Here is a 15,914-nt window from a genome sequence, read left to right as displayed (position 1 = left end):
CAGCCAAGCATCACATACAACACACTAATTTTAAAATGTGTTATTTAATTAGGTGTTTACTAAGGATGTGGCATGTGTAATTAACAGCCTATAATATTATCTTGCCTCCTCCTTTCTCTAGGTTTACACAAACTGATTTTTTTGTTTGAGGTCAAACCGTTTTTCTTTTCTCTGGCAGATACCTGGAGGACCTCTCATCTTTAACTCTCTACAGCAGCAACAGCTTTCCCAGTTCTCTCCACAGCAGTCATCAACGCAGTCTGCCACATCAAGCCCTCAGCAACAAAGCGATCAGGTGTGACTTCATATTTATATTTTACCTTTTCTAATTCATGTAATAGCAGTTCTGTATTGTTGGAATTGTCTTTAATTTCCATAGTCAAATGTACCATGAAATGGATTGTTAAAGACTTCTGCATTTTAGCATATCTGCCTTAAAGTATAATATGGGAATATACTCTTGCAAAACAGTCCTGTTGTATTTTTTGATGATGCCCCCATACCGCATTAGCCTCCATTGTAAAGTGCCAGTGAGGGAAGATATTTTTTCAAATTTATAGAAAACGCTTAACTTTTGAACATAATTTCACATGGCAAATGTACATATACCACATTTATGAAGAAATAGGATATCTTAAATATTGTTCAGATATTTCAGATGTCTATTAGAGAACAAGATAAAATTTTGAGATATCTAATTATTTTTGAAGATATTTTAAAATGCACTTTAACATATCTTGAAAATGTATTTTTAGATACTGTATCTCTTAATGTAAATTCAGCTTACCTTTGCCAATCCCATATTAATCACTGGAGTACATTCTCATGCAAATGAGCTATTAAAATGATGACATGAGTACTTTATTCACACTTAACGGTTTGTGTTTTATGTGCTTCTTACATCTTAATAACAATATTTCTGTTTCTGTAATCTTTTTGTACTTGCATTTTGAAATGTATTGTTTTAATGCCCAATAATGTCTGCATACTTACTATATCCTGATTGGCTGTTTAACTCATCAGTCATCTGATCAAGGTCCTTCTAGCCAGGATCAAACCCTGAGTGGCCAGCAGACTGCTGTAATAAACCTTGGAGGATTTATGTCACCACATTCAGGTAAGGAAATTGAGGGTTGTCGTATTGAGTTGACCAGAAATGGTCCACTTTCTAAAAATTACTTGTATATGTAAGTAGGCTTTTAACACTCATAATACACACGTTATAATTGATTTTGTCAGCACCACAATGTGATGTTTATTGATTTTATAGGCCAGGAAATTTTAGCAAATGTGCATGTTAATTCCCACTGTCATTTCTCCCCATTATGGATGTGAAAAAGTCATGAAGTACTAAGTAGTTGAAGTCTTTCATATAAGGAGCATCACTGATAAAGACATGACTTGAAAATAGCATTATACTGCTGTTTCAGGTGTGTTCATTAAGACTGAGCAGAAATGTCTCCATTAATCATTTCACCACTGTGGCTGCAGTCTGGTCCAGTTTTGGGGTCTCTTTTTACATAGTTTTTTGCAATTATCTTGATTAAATGGTTTTAAAAATATATTTTTAACTTATTTGTAATGTGATATAATTTGTGGGGTAGGGAGTTTTAAAACTAGATCAAAATTGGATGCATCATCACATTACAAATATTACTGATAAGAAAACAATTTTCTAGATTTAAATCCGTTTAGATGAGTTTAATCAAAGTTACATTTCAAATTTTATTACAACAAAATCACATTGTTTCCTTTTTATTTATTATCCCTTAAAATATTGTTTCTTTTTTGTAACAAAAAGGAATATATACATTATAGTACCAGTCAAAAGTTTGAACACACTCAGAATTTTTCATGTTTATCTTTTTGTATTACGGTACCACGAAGTTGATTTAAAGATACAGTGAAGACATTACTAATGTTTCTAATGGCTATTACTGCTTGAAATGACTGATTTTTTAAATTATTATTCACATATAAATGCAAAGCCCCATTTCCAGCAGTCATTCCTTCAGTGTCCTAATGGTTAACTCCCTTAGCTTGTTTTTGAATCTGTTATTTTAAATGCTAATTGTTTATTAGAGAAACCTTGGTTATTGAATTAGCACCATTGAAATGTATCAGTTGCAAGGTACTGACATTTCTAAAATTAAGTTCTGTGTCCAGAAATGGCCAAAATTAAAAGTCTTGGTTGTTGTTTTTTTATTTTTTATTTTATTTAATTATTTTGAGTGAAGGATTGCCAATAAACTTACAATTTCGTATAAAGGTGTCTATTACTATCTTAAGAGAAAAGGACTAACTGGATCTAATCGGGCCAGAAGGGGAATGCCCACATGTACTGAATAAGAGGAAAAGCACATGATAGTTTGTAGCTTGAGAAACAAACACCTTACATGTCTTAAGTTGGCTTCTTTCTTAGATATGCACCAAATACCAGTGTCAACTACAAAAGAGAAACGATGACTCTGGGTGACTGAACGTGAACATTTGTCAGTTTCAGTATGGTTGGTTCTTTAAATATCTGACTCTAAGGCCAGCATCTCTGTAGCACAGGAGTGAGCAACATCACTCCTGGAGGGCCACATGGTGCTGGTTAATGTTCCAACCCAGTTGCTTAAGTAGAAATCAGTCTTTGCCAATAACAAATTATTTGATTTCATGGCTAGTTACTGTTTTAACTCTGCAATGTCAGGTCATTCTTGTATATTACAGATTTTTTTTTTTACTTTCCAAGATTATTATCCAAAAGATTTGAAGCCTCATCCATTCAAATTTTTCTTTTCAGTTTCCTCCTTAATATTTATTATTAAACTAGGTAGTTCACGATGAATACACACAGGTGTACATGGAAACAGGAGAACTTATTGCTAATAACGAGCAATTAAAAAAAGTGAATGTAGTTTGTCACGCTTGGGTCACAGATTTGCACAGACACAGAAGGTCGTAGAAAAAAAGAAGGATTTTTATTCAGACACCGCAAACACATGAGCTTAAACGTGCTCCATGACAAGTCAGAGATGACAGTTCCGCTAGGAGCAGAGAGAGATAAAAGCAAACAATCAATTCCAAAACTGACAGGCGCTGCGCAAGGCTTATAAGTCGGCGGAGTACCGCGCAAGGCTTGTATTACGCGTTATAGTGCAAGGATAAGGAGCAAAGTGAGGGTGGTCAGTGTTTCAGGGTTTGTGGTTTTCCCAGGGGCGTCTGTCTCTATTTGGGGTGCGATCAGCCCTCCAGCTCACACCCTCCCCCTCAGCTTTATTCACATTCCTGTGAATCAAGCGACTCTCTGTACTAGGTTCATTTAGTCGTGATAACACGTCTGCGTTGACGTGTTCAGAACCTGGTCGGTGCTTTACTGTGAAACGGTAAGGTTGTAAACCCAGAAACCATCTCATTAGACGAGTTTGTATCTTTCTGTCGGTACAACCACTGAAGTGGAGCATGATCAGTTACCAAAGTGAAGTTTCGTCCCCACAAGTAATAGCGAAGCGCTTCCACAGCCCACCTAATTGCCAAGCATTCTTTCTCAATTGTAGAATAATTACGTTCCCTAGAAAGTAATTTCCTACTCAAATATGTGATTGGATGTTCTTCTCCATCAAAAATTCAAAAACCAAACCGTCCTGCTTTGGGACTAATACGACTGGGCTGCACCAGTCACTTTTACTTTCACGAATTACACCCAGTGTCAGCATCTTTTTTACCTCTTCACAAGACAATATTTCGCGCTTCCGGTATCCGGAACGGCCGCATCTGTACGCGAACATCAGGTTCTGTGGTAATTTTATGTTTTGTAATGTTAGTCTTGCCTGGTAAATCTGAAAAGACATCAGTGTTCGGTTCCATCAAAGATAACAGTTCTGTCTTTTGCGTGTCAGTAAGATCGTTGCCAATGGTAACATCGGTCTGAGAAACAGCAGCCAAGGAAGTGTTAACCTCTTGTCGGTCGTGCCATTCCTTCAAGAGGTTAATGTGTAAAATCTGGAATGGTTTGCGCCTGCCTGGTATTCTAATCTTGTAATTTACCGGACTCACACGCTCCTCAATAATGGCGGGCCCTGCCATTTAGCTAAGAATTTGTGTGGATCCGAGGGATCCAGTACCAAAACACGATCGCCAGGTTTGAATTCACGGAGCTTACTGCGCCTATCGTAAAGATGCTTCTGAGTTTCCTGTTCTCGTTGTTGGTGTTCCACAGCAATAGAGGAAAGCATAGAAATTCTGTCTTGCAAGGAAATTAGTCGATCTGCAAAGCTTGGACCTTTAGCTGCTCTCTCGTTCCCTATCCATTCCTCACGTACCACATCCAGGATGCCTCGCGGCCGCCTGCCGAATAACAACTCGAAGGGACTCAAGCCAGTGGACGCCTGTGGTGATTCTCGCACCGCGTACAAAACAAAAGGTAGGACAGTGTTCCATGTTGTGGGATCATTATGAGCAACTCGCCTGATCATCTGTTTCAATGTTTTGTTAAATCGCTCGGTTAAACCATTCGTTTGAGGATGGTAAACAGTAGTACTCAATTTCTCAATAGCAAAGCTGTCACACAATTGTTTCATCACGGAGGAAGTGAAAGGTGTGCCCTGATCAGTTAAGATTTCTCTAGGGATACCAATACGAGTAAAAGTTTCACATAGTGCTTTGGCTACAGCCGAAGAGTTGGCCTTTTTCAGTGCAATCATTTCTGGATATCGTGTCACATAATCAACCAACACCAGCAAATATTGGTACCCATCCGTAGTCTTAGGTAATGGTCCCACAATATCTAATCCCACACGCTGAAAGGGAACTTCCAATATGGGCATAGGACAAAGGGGAGCCGAGGAGGCTTATAAGCAGAGACGATCTGGCAGTCTGGACATGAAGTACAAAATCGTTCAACATCTTTTCCCATATTAAGCCAATAAAATCGTTTTGATAACCGGTCTCTAGTTTTGTCGGCACCGAGGTGCCCCCCCAAGATGTGTGAATGTGCCAGATGCAAAACAGTTTCCCTATGTGCTCCAGGTACCACCAGTTGTTCAATAAATTCCCCCTCCAAATGATCTGAGATCACTCTGAAAAGGCAGCCGTCCTTTTCTATAAAGTGTGGTGTTTTCACACCCCCGGAATTACGCTCTTGGTAATAAGAGTCATTAGCAGGGCGAGCCTGTTTAAATGCATATTCTAATGAGCTATCGGTATGCTGCAAACGCACAAAATCTGAGTGTTCGTTAACGCTCGGTTTGTGTTCGGAGGCGTTTGCAATCTGGGAAGATGTAGAAGGACCAGCCCATTCTGGAAGATTGTCGGGGGGTGACCTCCTCCGTCTCGCTGGAGAGATCGGGTTCAATAACTAAGTTGGGCTCTAGATTTTCCCCGGCCGCTACCAGTTCTTCGTCTTGGTTTTCTTCTTCTTCTCCCCCCCCACTAAGTTCATTAGTGGACTGGACTACTGGTCCCTTACATTTATTAATCAGTTTCGGAAAAATGGCATTTCTCCATCCTATGAGTAATGGCCAAGGGCACGAGTCCGAAACGGCAGACCAAACCTTAAAGTGGCGACCCCTATAAGTTAAAGGAAGAAGTAAAGTCTGATAATCTTTAACATCACCATGTACACAGCGTATTTTTACAGTCTCACAGTCTCTAAGGCATTGTTTATTAGGACAGTCTCGTCTCACAATACAAAGGTCACTTCCCGAGTCTAACAATGCTGAGATTTCTCTGTCCCCCAATTTCACCGGGATCAACAAGCCATCTTTTCCATCCGGATATGTAATAGTTGAGCAACAAATCTCGGCCAGTCCAATCTCCATTGAATGAGCTGGAGACCAGCGACATTCTCTTGCCAAATGGCCGAGCTGATCACATCGGAAACATCTACGGTCGGCTCCGTTTCCGAAATATCCTCTGGGACGTCCATGTCGACATGCTCTGTAGTCCCCAGAAACAGGCGTCCCATCTACGACTGGATTTCCCGGGGTCCTACCTGACCCCATTAGATTTTCAGGTCCTGCAGCTTGTCGATCGAAGCAACGAGAATGTCCTGGACGTTCGTTCACAGGTTGCGAAGCAGCACGAAATCCACCACTCTTTCTCCAAGCGGACTGTGAACCCTCTAATCGCCTGGACATAATCGTTAATGATTTAATATCATGGCGTAGAAATTCATCTCGAAGAACTTCAGGTATGCCGGCCAGTAATATATTTACGACAACTGTTTCCATCACGTCTCCTTCAAACCAACAGTGCACTTTATGTATCAAATCTTGAATTTGCGCACGGATTGGGTCATCCATGTTTAGTTTCCAGTCTTTAAGTGCACATGTTTTAGACTTCTGAAATAAGTTTTCGGCGGCATCCATCTGTGCAACCACTCCTGGTACCACTTGTCACGCTTGGGTCACAGATTTGCACAGAGACACAGAAGGTCGTAGAAAAAAAGAAGGATTTTTATTCAGACACCGCAAACACATGCGCTTAAACGTGCTCCATGACAAGTCAGAGATGACAGTTCTGCTAGGAGCTTTGAGAGAGATAAAAGCAAACAATCAATTCCAAATCTGACAGGCGCTGCGCACGGCTTATAAGTCGGCGGAGTACCGCGCAAGGCTTGTATTACGCGTTATAGTGCAAGGATAAGGAGCAATGTGAGGGTAGTCAGTGTTTCAGGCTTTTTCCCAGGGGCGTTTGTCTCTATTTGGGGTGCAATCAGCCCTCCAGCTCACAAGTTGTTTAAGACTAAAAGACTAAATTAAGGGTGGGAAATCTTAACAAGTGAGACAACTAAAATGAGGTAGAAAAATGTTGCTTAAGCAAAAAGAGCCTCAATAGCAATAATTGACTTATTAAGAAATAGGGTTGGAACCAAAACCTGCAGCCACTGTGGCCTTTTGGGACCATAAAATGCTCACTCCTGCTGTAGCAGAAGACACTGGCGTTTGGTGTGTATTTAATGAAGAAGCCTACTGAGGACATGTAAGATGTTTGTTTCTCGACCTACGGACTTTGATGTCCTTATTCTATTACGCAGTTGTTCATCTGGGCCTTCCCTGTCTCTTTCTGTCCTGGTTAAAATCCAGTTCGCCCTCTTTGCTCAAGGCAATTAAAGAAACTTTCATACAAAATCTTCAGTTTTTTGGCAGTCTGTCTCATGGAACAACCTTCATTCTGCAAAAAAACAATACACTGACATGTTTCTTGAGAAAGGTGTTTCATTTTGGTCATTTCTGAACACCGAACTAACCTTCAGGAATGGCAGCACCTTGAAGCCCAAGTGAACAGAATATATTACAAATCAGTAATGTCAAGCAGGAATAGCCATTAGCAGTACTAGTAATATCTTGACTGTATTTTTAAATACATTTAATGGTATCTTAAAACATACAAATTTGACAAACGAGAGGAGACCATGCAGTCCAATAAGCTTGTTTATTTAGCTAATAGCTAAGTTGTTCCAGTATCTCATCTGCTTCATCTACCTGCCTCAATAGTTTGCTCCAGATTTCCATTTCTATCAGTTTCTGTTAAACACATGAAAATCTCCGGGTATGTCTGATAGTGCATACTATTCTGCTATTAAGTTAAATAAGTAGACTTTGTACATCTGCTTTAATGCACAAAAATGAAAAGTCTTGTTTATTTGGCAGACCTCTTTATCCAAGGTGACGTAGAACATTTGTCACAGTACAATTAGTAACATTCTTCTTGTTTTTCCATTTGGAGAGCAGGTAGTGAAGTTACTTGCTTGTGGTCACACAGCGTCATTAGTGAGATTTGAGCTCACAACCTCAGGGTTTGAAGTCATACAGCTAGTCAGGAGTTCACTAACTCTTTCAGCACGGATGTCGACTTTTGTCAAAAGGAAGGGTTGATGGTGGTAATCAGCTGTAAATTATTAACCAGCCATTATGTTTTAGTTGGACTGTCTTTGCTAAAGGAAAGTTAGCTTAATTGGTTTGATTGAGATTCTGTGCACTCACATGAGTAGCGAGGAGCAAATAGCCGCAAAAATGGCATCGACATCTGGCGAGAGATCACAGCGTAAAGTAGAATACTCTGTGGACACCATTTTGTATATTATCACATTGGACTCTGACTTATCAGACTCCCATTTTGATACAAGTGATTGAAAACGAATGTGAGGTACCAGCATCAGCTAATCGTTGTGCTGAACAGCTTTGTGTATCTGAGACAACTTCGGCAACGTTTGCGTGGGAGGACCACAACTTACAATGTCAAAAGTTACAAACAAGATTGTGATGCACTGTTACCATGACCGCTGCTGCCACCCTCTCCCTGCAAAGACAGCCTGTTAGCCACAGCACACAACAACAGACATTTTATGTTGATTTCTGTGTGAAACCATTGCTTTGTATGCTTTTCAGAAAACACTGTTTTGGAAAAAAAAATTTTAGCACTCAAAGAGTTAAATTTATCTGAACAAATTATTGCAATTTAACCAATGCAGTTTCATGCGGCAAATGAATATATACCATGATTGTGAAGAAGTAACTGACTTGAAAAATAAATTTATTCCTTAATTTCACTAAATATTAAAAGTAACACCTAACTTCTCTCCGATATATCACATCAAAAATATGTTTACTGAAAGGTTATTTTTTGGTACTTTCTGAAATTTGGAATTAGAAATGGACACCACTGATTGGTTCAAGTTCTTCTTTCCAAACAGCTGCTCGCTGTAATCATAAGTGATGTGGTATACAGACAGCAGTAACAATACTTATATCCAGAATTGATTTTGAAAAAAGACCAGTCAAGTATAACTTAAGTTTCTCATCAGTGGAATTATTTTGAACATCGAAAATTAATCAAGCATAGATATGGCGTGGGGTTTATAACTGAAATTGTATAAGGACACCTTTCTTTTTTTTTTTTTCTTCCCACTTGGTACTTCATGGCTTCACAGATGTCTTTACTAACCTGTTAGCTTTTCAATGAACTTTCGTGTTTGTAGCGTTTTGATTTTGAACTAATCGGTCAATTCCTCCTCCTTCTTCTCTCCTTTTCGACTACACTCTGTCCTTGTGGGTTTTTGCTGCCCTGCCCCACATCCCTCTGCTTTGCCATTTCCCCATGCCCGCCCCCCAATTTCCCTTTTTGCCCACCTTCCCTCGTAGTGCTGTCTCAGCTGGGCTCTGCCATGAACAGATCTGGGCACAGCCTGTCACAGCAGAGGCTCCAGTTCTCCTCTGCCTTGCAACAGCAGCAGCAGCAGCAGCAGCAGCAACAGATACAAGTAATCCAGCAACTTCGCTCTGATTTCATCAAATAAATTCTAGGCTCCAAACAAAGATGCAGCCACTCTGTCACACAAATTGATAGCCAAACCCAAAAAAAAAAAAATATATGAGCATGCCAAATTGCCTTGGATCTTACAATTTTGACCAGATGTGGGAAACTAAATTAAACAGTGCTAGATTTGGCTGTGATTGTTAAGCAGTTGGCCATGAAGACAGCAACAAAAATTTGGAGCACTGAATTTTTGTTTAAATATTCCGTCCAAGTCATACCATTCTTTTTTGTTTGTCTTATTCGCATTCAAGGAGTGCTCGTGGCACATGTGGGACTTTAGAACAGATCATTCCAAATTCTTGATTTGATTCAGTGTGTAATGGCATACACTCAAGACGTTGCATCAGTCAGATTTTAGTGTTGAGACTGCAAAATTATCACAAATGGCATTTTCACAACCAATTTATTGTAGACACACAAATTCAAAAGTGGAAAAGTCAAAGGTTGTTGCTAGCATCTTTAAAATCTACAGTGCTGTGAAAAACTATTTGCCCCCTTCCTAATTCCCTCTGTTTTTGCTTATTCAATAAAACTTGTTTCTGATTTTTAGAGAAATTTAGTGTAATACAAAAGACAACAAGAGTAAACACTTTACACATTTTTTTTTAAATATTTGATTTAGTGAAGGAAAAAGGTTCACCAACAGCTATATTACCCATGTGAAAAAGTAATCGCCCCCATAGTCACTCAGTCAACAAATGATTCAAATTAAATAACAGGTTGAATTACAATAAACACACCCAAGCTTGATTGCTGCCAGCCCTTTTAAATCAAATCATTTAAACATCACTTAAGCTCCTTAGCTTTGTTTACTCCTGGGAAAACAAGCTGAAAACAATGATTCCCCCCCCAATATTTGTTATGTAAATATCGAAATGTCAACATAAATACAGTAGGAAAGGCATGTTGAGTGTCCACTGCTGTACTAATGCAGATTTAGCCCACATCCTTTGTGTGACCAGTTTTGAGAAATTCACCAACATTCACAACCTGATGTCACAGTCGGTACAGCAGAAGCACATTTCTTTGTGTACATTTCTTATAGTATTTTTTATTTTGCATGCACATGAGATCAGGAGTGTCAGTGCTTGATTCTTGTGTTGCTGTAGGTTACCACAGCACAAGGTTTAGTAACTTCCACATTTCTCCTGACATTAAAATCAACAGTTGCTGCATTAGTGCTTAGGGGACTAACATCTTTTTTGTTTGTTTTTTTTGGCCTGTCCACTTGATTGCAATCATTTTGCATATTTGCCACAAAATTGCATTACGAAAATGAATTTACCAGGTATATTGTGGCAGCTCGGTCGCACAAAACTGGATGCATTAGTTTCACTATTGATGCCCACGTCTGATAACCAGTTCATACTGTCATCTCTATTACTTGATCCAGCAATGGTCCAGTTTGAGTTTGTTCTAAAACTGTCTTTGCAGGTTTTCATTTACATGCCATTGAATGTTTTTGGTTGAAGGCTCTGCCCCACTTATGAGTATTGATGGGTTACCATAGGATGGAAAAACACAAACACGTTCACGATTTTTTTGCAGCATGATGTTGTTATATCCACTAGATGGCAACAGAATGCTGTCCTGAGAGTTATTCAGGCTTCACACTGTAAATTGGATCATGACAACTTAACAACAGACACATTAGGGGTTAACCATTTTTACACTAAATTCAAAGCCTGAGAGAAATGTGCGGTTAACGCCAAGGAGATTTACTAGAACCTTTCCAGCAATGTGAAGTTAGCTAAAAGGTCCATGAGAGCCATCATCTCCAAATGGAGAAAACTAAGAAGAGTGGTAAATCTTCCCAGAAGTGACCAGCCAAGCAAAATTACTCCCAAGAGTGCATAGAAAACCCATCCCAGAAGTCATAGAAGAACCCCAACAAACATCTAAGGACCAGCAGGCCTCTCTCAGCTCAGTTAATGCCTGCATTCATTATTCCACCATTAGAAAGACACTGGGCAAAAATGGTGTCCAAGGGAGAGTTACAAGGGGGGGACAAAACCACTGCTAAACAAGAGGAGCATAAAGGGTTGTCTAACTTTTGGGATAATGTTCTGTAGATTGACAAGTCAGAAGTGGAACTTTCTGAAAGACATGGGTCCCATTATGTCAGGAGCAAAGCTAATACAGCTCTCCCGTGCAGTGGAAAATCTAGTAACTGCCTTTTTTTCCCTTTTTCCAAAATTGAGTTACTAGGTCTTTCCTGGTGTTATAAGGTAGTGGTGATGGCCAAATATGTCTTCATTCCGGTCAAAGCACGATAGAAGAATCTGGTATGTACATAGCATTTTACATACGGCAGGACAAAAACCTAGTAACTCTACTAACTAAGAAGATATGACATACAGTAGAACCTTGGGTCACAACTATAATTCGTTCCAAAACCCTGATCGTAACCCGATTTGTTCGTTACCCGAAGTAATTTCCCTCATAGGATTGTATGTAAATTATAATTAATCCACTCCAGACCGTAAGAACTATATGTAAATATATTTTCTTTAAAGATTTTTAAGCACAAAAATACTTAATTATACCATAGAATGCACAGTGTATTAGTAAACTAAATGTAAAAACACTGAATAACCCTGAGACAAACACTAAGACTCCCTGCTCAGCAGCTCGTTCACTCTCTCTCTCCTGCACCAGCTTTCTCCTCCTGCTTCCTTCCTTCTCCTGCAACCTCCCGTCCTTTCCTGTTCTCTTCTTTTTCCCTTTAGCCGACGCGTGCTTCTATTTATGAAGATGCGTGTTAGCCGTGGCAATCAGCAGCTCCTGGGAACAATTACAGATGCGGACCGCTTCTCACCTGTGCACTTTGGTGAGAAACGCCCACATCGCGAACTCCTTAGGAACCGCTTCGGCCACACACAACCACACCCCCTCGCTAAACTGCGAGTGCAGTGATTATTTATTAAAACTGGCCTTTTTGACGCGAGCTGTGGACCCGCTATACCACAGGAGGAAGCTGAGTTGAGAGGAGGTTGCAGTTTTGAGGGAGAGTCCCTCTTTGTGATGCACTGAGAACAATGTACAGTACAGGGAGAGACTGAACACGTGCGGAAATAATCAGCGTGTATGAACCGGAAGGGGAAACTGGCTTGTTCGTCATCCGAGTGTGTGGTCGTGAACAGATGCAAAAGTTTGGCAAACTTTTTGGTCGTAACCCGATTTGTACGTGTTCAAAGACGTTCGTGAACCGAGGGTCCACTGTACTAGGTTTTTACATATTGGTGAGAGCTTTCCACAATAAGAACATAATGCCCACCATGCCCTAAATCACGTGGGGATTCTTTGCTGCTCAAGGGCCTTGGCAACTTGCCATAATTAGGGGAAGTATGAATTCAAGTTTCAACCAGAAAGTATTGAAGTAGAAGGTTGGATCATCGGTCTGTGATCTGAACCTCAAGTGCAGTTGTGCAGCAGGACAGTGAACAAGTCCACCTCTGAATTGGCTGAGAAAATAAATAAAGTTCAGGGTTTTAGAGTCAAAGTTCCATCGTTAATCCCATTGCGATTTTGTGGTAGATCCTTGAATGGGCAGTTTATTAAAAAAAAACTCTCCAGTGTGGTTGAATTACAACAATTCTGTATAGAAGAGAGGGCCAAAATGTGTCTACAGTGATGCCAAAGATTGATCTCCTGTTAGCAGAAAGTATTTAATTCCAGTTGGTGCTTCTAAAGGTGGCACAAGCAAGTATTGCATTTAGGGAGTCAATTACTTTTTTCCTTCAACAAATCAAATGATCATTTAAAAACTACGCAGTATGTTTACTCAGGTTGTCTTTTGAATTATACTGAATTCATCTGGAGATGAAAAACAACTGAGCGTTATGAGAATAAGCAAAAATAAAGGACCCCAAGAAGGAGCAAATGCTTTTTCATGGCATTGTGTGTAGTTCTATTTAAAGAAATGCCTTGAACCCTTTGGTTCACATGTAGTTTGGCCTCTTGTTTTGTTTAAAGATTGCGTTAGTATAAAATTGCTTTTTGTAGCACCAATAAACAAATTCATCAATAGCTTGAAGTTGCTGACTTACTATCCTCTCTGCATCCATATGTGTTAAGGGCAAAGAAAAGACGTCTCTGCCTCGCTATGCTCCTGATGATCAGTAGTGAAGTTGCAGCTTTAGGTCTGAAATGCCCTTTGCGGATGGACTCTGTGCCACTGGTGCTGCTTGACTGTATTTCATTGTGCGGCCGAGAGTGATGTGGTGTGTGTGTGTGTGTGTGTATATACATTTTATGCCAGTTTTTTCTCCACACTTTTTTTATTTGGACATATAAAATAACTTTTTTTTTTTGTTTTCCTCTTTCTTTTAGTTGCGATACTTACAACACCAAATGCATCAGCAAATGGCTATGGCGGCAGCAGTGGCCCAGGCAGCTCAAATCCGTCATCATTCAAACAACCAACTAAAAAGTAAAAGAAAACGTGGCACACAAAACTCAAACACTTAACTTTCTATCTTGGCAGCAACTCAAAAAAAAAAAAATCCCTCCTAAAGTACAAAATTCTAGATTGTTGGAAAATAACGTCTGTGATATTTTTATAAAATAGAGCATTTCCTTTTTGTGTCCCCTTTTTTAAACAAAAAAAGTGCAATTATGTAATGAAAACTACGAAGCAGAGGAGCATGCTTGGTGGTATACAGTCGTCCACTCTGTTGTCCTGAAGATTAAAGCTTTATATTGTAGATAACTCCATTATTATTATTATTATTTTTTTTTTTTATCAGACTGCACTGAGAGAAATCTGCCTAATGAGTTGAGACAGTTGCCATCACTTCAATGATTTTTGTGTATAAAGCGTACACTTGGTGTACAATTCATTTTTACTGCAGGCTTAAAGAATTAAAAAGATTATTATTGTAGGCCAGGGTTATTTCATTTTTGATTTTTTTTTTTTATACTGTTGTATGAAATTACTGTTTTTAACACTTGGCTGGTTAGAGCTGTCAGTTAAATCAGCATTATTTTTATGTTGCTGGTTATAATAATCAACTAATTTTATTGGATTTTATAAGCATATTTTAGTATGTCTATTTAGATGGATTGTCAAGTGAAGGAGGTGTAAAAATATTTCCAAAAAATGAAATATGCTGGAGATATTTTGTGCTCTTTATTTTACAGAAAAAAATACTGATTAGTAAATATACATTTTTACAGAAAAAAACGGTTTGCTTCATTTTGCTTTCATACTCTTCATCACTTTGTTCAGGAGTTTGCAGACTTCTTTGTTTCTGGTAATTGCTCGGTTTATGCAGTCTTGAAGTTTTTCGTTCGATAGTGGAGTTCCTCCTACAAGCAGGTAAAAATTATTTAAAAACAAAAGTTTCATTTTTGTAAGGCTTATAGTCTTTATTGGAGCTGTCACAATGTCAGATTTTCTGTATTTGACACCAATACCAGTGAAATTTCACAATATTTGATACTGGGTCAGTACAGCAAAAACAGAAATCCTGTTAATTGAATTAAAAGTGCCTCCATTATTCAAGTCAAAAATACAGTACTGTACCCTTTTCTGTAACACAACATAAAACATATAAATACTAACAATAACAGCAGCTTTAAAAGTGTGGTATATTCTTGAAGTTGTTGTCCAACTGTCATTTAAGAAAACAAGAACTGGCATTCATAAATATAAACTACAGGGAGACCTTCGCTAATCCAGCCCCACTGGGGCTTTTGGTGTGCCAGATTACTGAAAATGCAGGATCACCCTAAACAGTAGCTTAACACCTCATCGTGCCTTGAAAAATATCAAGTAAATCAGTACAAGTTGGATAATACAGGAAACCAAAACATACAATGACAAAGCAAGTGAAATTTGAATGAACTAATGTATCTATACTTGAAAAGTACTGAAGGTACCAACATGTTGGTATTTTGGGCATGGGAAGTAAATGTCGGGATTTCTCTCAATAACCACCCCCACCCCAAATGGCCCCTGCATGCTTCAAAATGATTACAGCTTCATTGAGGACGACATCCCCTTTATTGCATCAATGCAGTGCTGCTGGGTTGTGGTGGGTGGGGGCTCAGCTATGAAGAATGATGCGGTGTGAAGCGGGGTGAGATTCCCCCTTTATTGCTTCAGTGTGCTTATGACTTCACAAGGAACTCCTCAATCTAACTGCTTCAAAACAATCGCAACTTCACGTGGATTTACTGGCTCAGTGAGGTGCAACAGGGAGGCAGCTATGGAGAGAGATACGGTATGAAGTCTGGTGCAATTGGGAGTTTGCAGCAGAGGTGAATTAGTGAAGGTCTACCTGTAGAATGCAAGGCTTAAATTTACTTCATGATACATTGCAGGCAACTCCATGTCTAACAAAGAGTATGTCCGAGTTTGTGACTTTGAAGATAATTTAACATACTTCCATTTAAACAAAATGTACCACTGTTTTTGTAATAACATGCACTCGAGGTCTGGTTTGTCAGAAAATCCTTTAGGAGTTATACTCAAATATTTATTATCCTTCAAAAAACAAAAGAATATTAATACAAATTTAGTATTTGCAGATTCATATTCAGCTGTGAAGTGTGCCACTTTGGCAGTCCTGCAAACCGTGTGTGATTAGGCTTTTCTATTAGCACGA

General features: G+C 39.1%; 2 protein-coding genes across 4 annotated transcripts in view; one reads left to right on the top strand and one right to left on the bottom strand.

Moving 5' to 3' along the window:
- The window catches only part of supt20 (SPT20 homolog, SAGA complex component), a 100,182-nt gene extending 86,137 nt beyond the window's left edge, over nucleotides 1-14,045 (top strand). For all 3 annotated transcript variants that reach the window (XM_039745809.1, XM_039745808.1, XM_039745807.1), the window contains 3 exons: nucleotides 179-295; nucleotides 1,024-1,117; nucleotides 13,636-14,045. In XM_039745809.1, the coding sequence (XP_039601743.1) occupies nucleotides 179-295; nucleotides 1,024-1,117; nucleotides 13,636-13,739 (315 nt within the window). In that variant the 3' untranslated portion in view covers nucleotides 13,740-14,045. The remainder of the gene's footprint in view (nucleotides 1-178; nucleotides 296-1,023; nucleotides 1,118-13,635) is intronic.
- Nucleotides 14,046-14,419: 374 nt separating this feature from the next.
- Nucleotides 14,420-15,914, bottom strand: part of exosc8 (exosome component 8) — a 39,706-nt gene continuing 38,211 nt past the window's right edge. Inside the window, exon 11 of the mRNA XM_039745813.1 lies at nucleotides 14,420-14,613. Within this exon, the coding sequence (XP_039601747.1) occupies nucleotides 14,498-14,613 (116 nt within the window). The 3' untranslated portion in view covers nucleotides 14,420-14,497. The remainder of the gene's footprint in view (nucleotides 14,614-15,914) is intronic.

Source organism: Polypterus senegalus, chromosome 2 (assembly GCF_016835505.1).
Source record: "Polypterus senegalus isolate Bchr_013 chromosome 2, ASM1683550v1, whole genome shotgun sequence".
Lineage (NCBI taxonomy): Eukaryota > Metazoa > Chordata > Cladistia > Polypteriformes > Polypteridae > Polypterus > Polypterus senegalus.
This window is presented reverse-complemented; position numbering and strand designations above follow the sequence as displayed.